Raw genomic sequence first — 12,284 nt, forward strand, 5'->3', positions numbered from 1 at the left:
CAAGGATAATCTTATGCTATCATTTCATTTAATTGTCATTTCTCTATTGAACTGAGGTTTCATTTGTAACAAAAATATCTTCAGAGTAGTATCTATACTTGGTCACTAGACACAGATGACACATTTTGACTACTGATAGTTAATATCACTTATAGACAATCTAGAAACTGTGATTCTCAGTATCCTCTTCTCTATTTCCCATTATTTATCACTTCAGAAACAGAGAGACCATATCAACAACAACAACAATAACAAAAAAAAAAAAACTACAAACAAATTGAATATTCACCAATTGGAAAATCACTAAACAAAAAAAAAGGCATTTAAACACAAGAATGATATGGTATTATATAAAGAACTCTGGGAAACAGACTGGTATCATTCACTACAGATGGAAGAAATCACAACCAGGAAAACAACATACATAATGGCTATTAACGTAAAGAAAACAACTCTAATATATGAATACAGATTAAAGCCAATAACATATCATGGTCCAAGAAAAAGATCTGAAGAAACTCATCTTCTTGCCTCTTATAGTGGGGAGAGTAAAAGTTGGGGGAGAGAAGGAGGAACGGGACTAGATGTATAGAATGCTGTCAGGAAAATTTGAACAATTGGGTGAATTTATTTAAATACTTTCTTTGTTATAAAGAAGAGTTGTCCACAGGGAGATCAGGGGTGATTATCTGAAAGCAATTCAATAATTCACTATAACAACAAGCATCAACAAGTTTTAAGTGAGAGTACCACATAGTATTGATGTTCAGTCTTTGTTTTCATAAGTGATTACAGACAAAAATATGAGTCAACAAATAGTTTGCCTACCAGTGATGAACCTAAGAAAATAGTGAGAATTTTTTTTAAATGCCAGAGCTTGCACTATCAGCATGTATTTTGAGAACCAAAGGTTACCTCCACAGTGATCAGGAATTTGAATGGGACTTGATGAAAAGTAATATACATGACTGATACTCAAGAAATATTTTTTAAAACTGAATTTTCCATCTGAAAATAAGTAGCTAAGAACACCAGAAAGATCTACTAAATGTACAGGATGCTATAATTTCTTTAAATACTCGCTATAAATTAATGTGATAGCTAACAAAAGAATGGATCAAGAGTAAGAAGATTTGGATCTGAATCTAAACTCTACTTCTTGATAGCAGGATGGTCACTTACATTACACTTGTCACTTAGCTCCTTTGAGCCTCAGTTCTCTAAGTTTTAAAAGGAAAAAAGTAAGTTAGATTACCCTTCTAGCCCCAAATCCCATGATCCTATTCTTGATCAGGATAAGAGCTGAATATTCTTCAAACACAAAAATGCTACTTCTTTTTTTCTAATAACAAAGAATTGGATGCTCATCAACTGGATAATGGATAAGCATACAGTGATACAAAAACAAAAAGAACAGCTGAACTGTAAGAAATAGGCTCAGTGGATAGAGTAGTGGACCTGGCATTAAGAAGACCTCAGTTCAAACCCAGCCTCAAGTACACAAGCTGTGTGACCTTGGACAATTCACTTAACCTGTTTGACTTAGCCTACTGGAGAAGGAAATGGCAAATCATTTCAGTATATTTGCCAAGAAAACCCCATGGCCAGTATGGCCCACAGGGTCCAAAAGAATCAAATCAACTGAACAACAACAATAAAACTTAAATGAACTGAAGCATAGTGAAATATGCAAAACCAACAAAATATACACAACGAAAACTAAAATGGAAAAACAAAAAAAAAACTGAAACTGAATACTATATAATTAGAATGACTAAGGTATGGGGCAGTCTATCAACTGTTGGACATGACTGTGATGTTGATTACTTTTATTCAACTACCTTTTCATCCCTTTTATAATTCTTCGTTTAAGGGTTGGCTTATTGGAGAAACACAACAACAAAATACTGTGAAATTAATTTGACATAAAAAAATTCCTAATTTTAATGGAATACTTATTTTCTTGGTCAATATAAGAAAATAGTTTTATAGTAACTCTCTTACCATAGTCAATCCAGGCTGCATTCCAGCACGAATGGCCTCTATTTGAGTAGGTGTAAACTGAATAGTATTGCTGTAAACAAAACAGTAAATTAAAACTGGTAGAAAATATGGATAAGTGATCTCATAGGACATAGGCAGATGAAACAAAATAATATATGCAAAGAACTTAACGAAATAAGCTATACTAATTATTACAATGAAAATTTGGACCAAAAAGGAAAGGATTGTCTTCCTTAATTGTTTCAAAAATCAGGGCAGATAGGTGGCACAGTGGATAGAGCACCAGCCCTGAAATAAGGATGACCTGAGTTCAAATCTGATCTCAGATACTTAATACTTCCTGGCTGTGTGACACTGGGCAAGTCACTTAATTCTAATTGCCTGAATGATACATGACCCACCCTAAAAGTTAAGAGGAACTGAATACATTTTGAAGGAATGATCACCAAAACTATTATATTAACTTGGAAAATTCTTGGGAGAGATGAAAGAATAAATCTCCTCCAGTACTGATTATGGTGTATTTGGCATAGCACTGAGTCCCCCTAATGATACCAACAGCAGGAAGGGACTGAGTTCCAGCTCCTAATCAAGGAATAAAGTATGACCCAAATTAGGTTAAATAAGTACTGCACAAAAAACAGTTCTAGATTACCATTAATAGCATACAAGCATGGATAGTTTTGTTGTTTATATGATATGAGAATACATCAGACTAGGCAAAATGTCTGTGTTTGCAGGATCGTTGATTTAAAGTTGAAAAGAACTTTTAAAGATTATTATTTTATATGAGAAAACTCTTGCACTAAGATTTTAACTGATTTGCCCGAGGTCACAAAGGACCTCACACTGGGGCAGGATTTGAATTCAGCTTTTCTAATTTCAAAAAAACCTTTTTTTTTTTTTTTTGGGTACCATGTTGCCTCTAAGACTAATACAAACAAACCCTGATTTTTTTCTCCATGTGTTTAGTTTTGAAATGTCCTAACTATAGAATGCCAAAAAATTTTAAGGTATTCTTCTGGCTCTCCCATTTTAATAGGGGTCAAGAATGCCAGATATCTTAATATTAATATAAATCAAGTTTTTACTAGGGCATTCCAGAAGAGCGTTTTAACCTAAAAAATTTTAAATGTGGCTAACCTATTGGTTATTACTAGTTATTACTATCATTACTATTAGTTATTACTAGTAAGTATAATGATCACCCAATTGCTAAGCATTAAAGTTAAGGTGACTTGTACTCAATCCAGCATATACTGGACATATGTATACATAATATATGAGCATGTGTATAACGTGTATCACAAAGATGCATTTGCATAAAGAGACATTACCGTTTGGGTTTATTATAAGGATAGGGACCTCTATTAGGAATAACATGAGGCTCAACAATTAAAGTTTCAGCTTCTTCAGCACTTTCATCTTCTCCACCTGCTTCTTTCCGTTTCTTCCCTTTTCCATTTCTTACTGGGAAAGTTATCCTATAACACACAAAATTTAAGTATTTCTTGAAATTTAAATCTGTTTTCTATCCTAGCTGAATGCTATAGGCCCTAATTTCCAAAGGATAAAGTGACATTCATCCATGGCTTTGAGCTGTAGGTAACTACAGCATTGGTTCTACTTTTAAAAATAAACATCTGTCCAAAACTCAAGGCAAAGGAAGACAAGGAGCCAATCTCAAATAAATGGGCACTTTTTTTTCATCCACTCCTTTTGAGTTTGAGACTTGCCAACTTTTTAAACCAACAAATTTGCTTAATGGGATCAAAAGGATTAAAATCAAAAGGGGCCTTAGAGTTCATTTGGTTTGACCCTCTTTTTGTTGATAACAATACTGAAGTCCAAAGGGGTTAAATAACTGACCCAAGATGACACAAGTGAAAAACAGAATCAGGATGTGACATTCTTGCTACGTAACTATAGAAAAAATAAGATACAACAGACAAATGGCCTGAGATATTAAGTGAATAAGAGAAAAATCTCAAGTAAGTTGGATGAATTTTCTGTAGACAATTTGTGGAAAAACTAAAATTAACAAAAAAATAAAAGGAGCGATGTGGCCATGGTCTTCGTCAGAAGGAAATATTCATATTGATACAAGTCAAAGATCCTTCTAAGATCACTGTAAAATGTACTTATTGAATATTAAATCATATTGTAAAGTATTTTATAATTTATGAAAGAAAAAGATTAAAAGGCCAAAATTTCCTTTTTAAAAAAATCTCAAAATCATTTGCTTATTTTGGGAGACATTAATTAAATGGTTTAGAAGTCATTTTTATTGCATATATAAATTAGCTTATTGAAATAATACTTGGAATGCATTTGAGTAAAAGGCTATTAACACAGTAGCACTCAAGCAACAAATAGTGGCAGAGTATTTGATACTATATTCAATAACTTTTCTTGTAATTTTCAAGTTACACTTGCACTGTGGTAAGATTATCCATGTAATAGACTAACTAAACAAATTTATAACTATTTATAACTATACACAACATATGGCAAAGAAAAAACATTATTCAAATAAAATTCTACCATAACACCCAAATTTTACATTAGCCAATAATTTCAACTTCCTTCCTCAAGCTAATTACAGAATGACAAGAAATTGATTTCTAAAATTCAGTGTATAGGTCTTTGACCTTACCTGAAAGGGGGAACCTGTAGGGCTGGGTTATCCACTGTTACTTTGACATTATAACCAGGAAAACTGGCTTTTAAGTGATCAATGGAAAGAAAAGTATCATTGAAATCAAGACAGGAAATCTGATTAGGCATTTTTGAGTAATGGGCACTACTTGGGTCTCCATATCCTAGGATGATGTCATGTAGCCAGTCAGGTACCACACAATCCGTATTCATCAGATTCCGAATGGTCTCTAATACAGCCTGTCAGTAACAAAACAAAATAATTGTGTTAACGTGACATCTCAAATATCTGAGCTTCACTGGCATGTAGAACTGGCTCTCCAAACTAATCCAGCATTCCAGAGTATTTCAGGGCAAGAAGTTATTTTCTGCTGACAGGTGCTTGGCTGGACTGAACCAGCAGCTATATTTTCTACTGATACTAAAGACTAAGTTAAATAAAAGATCAAACTTAACTAGAACAGTTTATCCATTAAGAGGTCATTTAGACATAATGACACAAATAAGTTTAGCACTTGGTTCCTAATGGAAAAGAGAGTAATTCCAGGGTCTGCATAGCAACAAGTAAACATTATAGAAAGAGTCTATAAAGAAAAAAGCTTCTATTTTGGAACTCTTTAAAGTTTCATCTCCCACCTTAAGGAAAAAAAATTATAAAAATAACCAGAATTTCAGGGAAATATATAATTGTCAACAGAAAGAACTAAAATTCTTAACGGAAATTCACAGAGAGATAAAAATAATTAGCAATTGCTAATAACTAATCTCTTTGAAAATGATAAAGAGGACCTACAGAATCTAAAACCACATTTATGCTATGATACTATAAAATAGAAAAAAAATATATTCAAAACAACAATGTTTTCCCTTCTTTCAAAAGTTGGCAGCTTAAAATAATCTCGAATTCAGAACCAGGATACACAATGTTATTTTTCTTCTAAAATTTGACTGAATTTCTTCTACTATCAAATAAAATTCATTAATCATTCCAAATAAAATGTTGCTTTCATCATGACAAAGTCCACTATGATTTTACAATGAAAGGAACTTGAAATAAAATGACATAAATAATAAGAAAGATTAAACTAGCCAAGTGGAATCTATTAGTATACTAACAATGATGGATCTAACTTGCTACAGTATTGAATTGTCAATAGAACCAGGATTTGAAATTCTAATAAGAAACCACAGGGATGAAAAGTAAAACTCCCACTAGCAAATAAAGCTTCTCTGGAAAAGAACAGAGCTTCTGTTATCAAGTTTATTTTAACTAGTCATGGGAATTCTCAGTACGAAAGACAACATGATTGGACATGTCTGTCATAAATACATGTTTAAGACAGCCAATAACCCTACCACCTTTCAATGATTGCAATGTCAGCATTCTCCCACTCATTTTACAATTTCAAGGAAATAAAACTACACCCCTCATTAGAAAAAGTCTACTTTACAAAAATCAGACTCCAATGAAGTAAACTGCCTATGCAAGAAGAACAATAATTTTCTTTTCTGAAAATTCATCCTCCCTTTCCAAAGGAAGATAATATTTTTCTCTAAATTTTATTTCAATAAGCATGTTCAAATTTGATTTTATATTAATAATCACTATTCTTTGAAAAGCTAAAAGAATCATTTTGTATATTTTCAGCATCCCTATTAAAAATAGGGGGCTGGTAGGTGGTCAACAGATTTAGCAAATTTTTAAAAACTAAGTCTTTTCATTCTTACTATAATAGCTATTCATTCACTAGAACACAACCATATGATTTCTGATCAAAACGTGTATGTACTTTTGGATGTTTCAACAATAGCAGCTATAGGTTGCTTAGTGAGCCATAATTCTATGAGGACATTGGTTCATTGTTCTCACTGCCCTTTCTTTTCTACTCCAATCTCCTGCACAGATCAAGATTTGTCTTTCCCTCTGCCAATAATACTAGATGAAGACTAGAAAGCAATTGAAGGATTATGAGATTATAGTAAACAATGTTAAAAGAACAGGCAATATTTGAAAAGGAGAGTTTGACTTAATACAAGGAAAAACTATTTAAGAATTAACCAACTCAAACTTAAATGGGTTTGACTTAATACAAGGAAAAACTTTCTAAGAATTAACCAACTCAAACTGAAATGGGTTGCTTTGAACGTTGTCTCTGAGATTCCCTTCTTCATATTCTGTAACCAATTTGACTTTGTGCAAGCATTGAATGTCTCTGAGCATGGAAATGGAGGTAGATTGAATAAGTTATGTCTAAGATCTCTTGTACCATGCGAATGCTATCTGGCTTGAATAATAATCAAGCTTATGGCTATGGCATTAGTTCCAACAAGAGAACCAATCTCTATTAGGTCAAAAATTATAGAGATAATATTTTGGAGATAGAAAAAAAAAAGATATTAATAATGTAGGGTTAGAGAGTAAATGCTAAATCAAATATTTTAATTCTCTTAATAAATTGTATCATAGAGATTACAGTGACCTACAACTAACTATAGTATATCAGGAAAATATTGCCTGAATGATGAATTTTAACAGAAAGGACTCTTCTACCATAATGCTAAGTACCAGATGAGTAAATGATTCTGAAAAAGGAAAAAGCTATACCTTTAGTAGGACTGTCTTCACTTTTGAGTAAAATTAAACAGTTAATATTTGAAGGTCAACAAACCCACTCATAGGAGTCTTCAAAGGGCAAAGATTTTCATTTGGATTTCTCCATTTTAAATTATACACTAAGCTTTTAAATAATAGTTTATATTAAGTGAACAAGTTTCTTTCACCAAATGTTTTCACCTGTCAAAAAGTTCTATAACATCTCTTACAATTCACTTTATATCATATAAGTAAAATTTGTTTCCCAGGTTAAATGCTAGAGTCCCTAGTTAATTTATCATGTTGCATACCTTAAAGTTGTTTTCTTTTGGTTTTCTCCTCATGATGATATTAAAAGTTTCATACACATCTTCCCCTCCATTTTGGATAGTATTGGTCATATCTTGCTGATACTGGTTTGGATCAAGAAATACTCTATAAGTTCTTGAATCTCCTCTTAGTCTAGGTTTGGGTTCAGGTCCTACACACATTGAGAAATAAAGAAAATTAAACAAAATATGTTTAAAAGGATACTTAAAAAAAAAACAGTACACTAAAATAAAAATTATTTTGTTCAGAAATGTGATGACAACTATGACTTTCCACCCATCCTTCCTTCTAAATGTAACTCATCAAAAGTCTTATCTTATCCTTCAAAGTTCAACCCAAATCCATCTTTTTCATGAAGTGTCTCCTGGATCTTACATGGTATTTGTCTCCTCTGAATTCACACAGCATTTACCATAAATATTACTAATAGGACACCATGTATTAAGATATTTTTGTATATGAAGTATCTTTCCCAACAAGACTATAAGATTCTGAAGGACCAGGGATAGATGCTATCTTGTTATTATCTTTTAATGAACTTAACACTGTTATATATAATAGGTTCCTAAATATTTGCTAAATCAATAGTTTTTCCCATTCATTAAAGTCTGGATACTAATTATATACCTCATTATAACACATCCATAGGCAAATCTTATAGGCACGAAACAAAATTCTAAATACACTGAAACTTAGCGAGCTATTAAAAGGTTAACAGTCACAAATATAATTTCTATCAACTTGTCTTCCTCTCTTCCTTAATTTTCCAATTCTTCTACTCTCTTAATTTTAGAGATTCTAAGTCTAGCCACAAATTCAATTCCCATTTCCTTCTACAGTGGAGAACAACACTATCCCCGAATTCTTAGCAGCCTACAACAAAGAACCATAATTGGGAGGAAAAAGTATAATCAAAGCAGAATTCTCTTTATTAATTTTTATCACCTAGTATTAAAGTGTATGAAATATGATAACTAGCATATGTCATATCATATAGAATGATATGTTACATATATAATGTAATGCTACATATATGTTACATATATAGTGTAATATAATGTTAACGTATATAATGTAATATGTTACATATATGATGTAACATAAATATAAAATGTTAGTCACTATAGCTTAGAACCAGCATGGCATGACGAAAAGAGGCACAAGTCAATGGAATCAGGAAGCCTGAATTTAGTTTCTAACATGTTACCACATGGACAAGATACTCTTTAGTATATAAGGTAAAGATTGCTGATCTGTAAAAACACTCAGTTTCTTCTCCAAAATTCCCTTCACTGATGAAACCATAAGTCCTGACAAAATGATAAAGACCAACATTTTTACAGCAAAACATTTTATATATAATCTTAGATAATATTCAACAACACAAAAGGTTAAATATAGCCAGTTCTAGCTTAATGAAAGTGAACCATTCTGCAAATTCCCCCTCCCCTCAGGTCTCCAAATGGTTCTACTCCTTCATGACTCTGTAGGCCCCCCCAGCCAGAGCTGCTTCCACTCCTATATAGCCCAAGGAGCTTCAGTACTTGGAACATAAGCACCAAGCAGGGTTGCACCAGCACTTCCCATCTCCACCTACCAGAACTTGGAGGCAGACCACAAATAAGCACAGGATTCTGCCACTGCAGGGAGATGAATTTGTCATAATGTGAATTTACATAAAGAAAGAACTGTCTGTTCTGTAAGTATCATTATCCCCACTTTACAGATGAAGAAATTGAGGCTGAGAGGTTAACTGACCTGCCCACAACTAACAAGTATTTTAGATGCAATAAGATCTTTCAAGCTTCATTTATTATACATTGTTATCTGAACTGTAGTGGCAAAGGCAAAGTCCCATGGCTTGTTAAAAAAGTTCAAAGGAGGCCAAGATTTCATGGTCAATAGCTACGACAGGAATTCTGATTGGGAAAGGTATCTAGAAAGTCTACAAGTTCTCTTGAAATCAATTATAACGTAATAGGAAGCTCATACTACAGTCTAAAGCTGTGATGCTCAACTCAAATAGAAATGAATATCTTATTGATTTAAAATCACAAACATTACCTATTCTATTATGTGTCTGTGTGTGTGTGTATGCGCGCACTTACTTTTTTTCTTTTTAACATTTTGTTAAATATTTCCAATTACATTTTTAATCTGGTTCAGGCTATACTCCAAAACTTTTCAGATCACAAATGTGACATCTCAAGAAAGCATATCAATGAAAATACTATAAGATAGAGCCAACTAGTGGATGAATAAATTTAAGATCAAAACTGTTTTATGTTACTTAGTTAAAAAAAAGCAAGGAAACTTTCTATGCAAAAATCTTTGCCCCAAAATAAAAATGTGTCACCATACCATCTTCAATGACACGTCCTCTATCATCCAGCATGCCCTGGATCTCACAGCCTCTGACATACACCAGACCAGTTTGCTCCACAAAAGGTCGCCTCCGGTCAAACTTGGTGCCATAAGGCTTCGTGGGTCGTACCGTAATTAAAAAGCAAACATCATGCTTGCGCAAACCTGGTTAAAAGAAGACATTTTCAGATTATTTAGTTAGCATGTAATTTTTTATTATTATCATTTGTTTAATGATAGACTAATCTTAATTATTTGTTATATGTAAAAACATTAAATGCTAGATATCACTATTAAGTCAACTACTGTATTAAAGACTACCTTCTATAGTATATGTACTACAGTTGGTGACTTTAATGTGACCCTTCCCATCACTTATCTGCAATAAACATGGAAACTTTGCACCATAATCTAATTTCTATGTTAACATGATAGATTATGGATGTCACAGCAACAAAAACAGGATTTTTGTCACATTCCATCTATCAGTTCATCCTCCACATTTAGAATTTCCCATTTAGAATATGTGGTCAAAAATATGGCTGATGTACAAACTGACTAAAAGATATTTAGAAATTCTGTCACTTAAAGATAATCCATCAGCATCACTTCAAAAAAGAAATATTTTTATGTGACTTGTCTTAAAAATCAACTAAAATATAGTTCAAAAGACACAAACTCTTGATAAGATTATCCATACCAACATGTGGAAGAAAATATGAGCTTTCAATTCATGTAAGTTACAATTTGGAAACACAAAACAAAATAATAAGATGCTTATGCTAAGGTCTAAAGTTTCTCAATGATTATGCCAAAAAATGCACTTAACTAATTTTTCCAGTTTTACTAAAGGGACACTAGTAAGATAAAACTAAAATTAGACTTCACAGTATGTAATGTCAGACCATCTGCCAGCACTCTTTTTCTGATCTATTCTCATAAGTCAGTTTCGCACTAATGAGAATGTATATTTTATCACCTTACTTGTTCAGAAACTTTTTTTTTTAATTTTTATTTTTTATTTAGTGATTACTTTATATTGACAACATTATTCCTTGCACTCGTTTCTTTTCCGATTTCTTTTCCCCCTCCCTCCCTCCACCTCCTCCCCTAGATGGCAAGCAGTCCTTTATATGTTGGATATGTTGCAGTATATCCTAGATACAATATATGTTTGCAGCCCGAACAGTTCTCTTGTTGCATAGGGAGAATTGGATTCAGAAGGTATAAATAACCCGGGAAGAAGAACTAAAATGCAGATAGTTCACATTCGTTTCCCAGTGTTCATTCTTTGGGTGTAGCTGCTTTTGTCCGTCATTTATCCATTGAAACTCAGATCTCTTTGTCAAAGAAATCCACTTCCATCAAAATATGTCCTCATACAATATCGTTGTCGAAGTGTATAATGATCTCCTGGTTCTGCTCATTTCACTTAGCATCAGTTCATGTAAGTCTCGCCAGTCCTCTCTGTATTCATCCTGCTGGTCATTTCTTACAGAACAATAATATTCCATAACATTCATATACCACAATTTACCCAGCCATTCTCCAATGGATGGGCATCCATTCATTTTCCAGTTTCTAGCCACTACAAACACGCCTGCCACAAACATTTTGGCACATACAGGTCCCTTTCCCTTCTTTAGTATTTCTTTGGGATATAAGCCCAATAGAAACACTGCTGGATCAAAGGGTATGCACAATTTGATAATTTTTTGGGCATAATTCCAGATTGCTCTCCAGAATGGTTGGATTCGTTCACAACTCCACCAACAATGCATTAGTGTCCCAGTTTTCCCGCATGCCCTCCAACATTCATTATTTTTTCCTATCATCTTAGCCAATCTGACAGGTGTGTAGTGGTATCTCAGAGTTGTCTTAATTTGCATTTCTCTGATTAATAATGATTTAGAACACTCTTTCATATGAGTGGTAATAGTTTCAATTTCATCCTCTGAAAATTGTCTGTTCATATCCTTTGACCATTTATCAATTGGAGAATGGCTTGATTTCTTATAAATTTGAGTCAGTTCTCTATATATTTTAGAAATGAGGCCTTTATCAGAACCTTTAACTGTGAAGATGTTTTCCCAGTTTGTTGCTTCCCTTCTAATCTTGTTTGCATTAGTTTTATTTGTACAAAGGCTTTTTAATTTGATGTAATCAAAATTTTCTGTTTTGTGATCAGTAATGGTCTCTAGTTCATCTTTGGTCACAAATTTCTTTCTCCTCCACAAGTCTGAGAGATAAACTATTCTATGTTCCTCTAATTTATTTATAATCTCGTTCTTTATGCCTAGGTCATGGACCCATTTTGATCTTATCTTGGTATATG

At 32.9% G+C, this 12,284-nt stretch overlaps 1 protein-coding gene across 1 annotated transcript in view; it reads right to left on the minus strand.

Moving 5' to 3' along the window:
- AQR (aquarius intron-binding spliceosomal factor) overlaps positions 1 to 12,284 on the minus strand; it is a 98,247-nt gene that overhangs the window by 37,178 nt on the left and 48,785 nt on the right. Inside the window, exons 18-22 of the mRNA XM_051977028.1 lie at positions 9,947 to 10,114; positions 7,567 to 7,736; positions 4,661 to 4,902; positions 3,342 to 3,488; positions 2,005 to 2,074 (exon numbers count right to left, since the gene is read on the minus strand). Coding sequence (XP_051832988.1) covers positions 2,005 to 2,074; positions 3,342 to 3,488; positions 4,661 to 4,902; positions 7,567 to 7,736; positions 9,947 to 10,114 — 797 coding nt within the window. The remainder of the gene's footprint in view (positions 1 to 2,004; positions 2,075 to 3,341; positions 3,489 to 4,660; positions 4,903 to 7,566; positions 7,737 to 9,946; positions 10,115 to 12,284) is intronic.

Source organism: Antechinus flavipes, chromosome 2, assembly GCF_016432865.1.
Source record: "Antechinus flavipes isolate AdamAnt ecotype Samford, QLD, Australia chromosome 2, AdamAnt_v2, whole genome shotgun sequence".
Classification (NCBI taxonomy): Eukaryota; Metazoa; Chordata; class Mammalia; order Dasyuromorphia; family Dasyuridae; genus Antechinus; species Antechinus flavipes.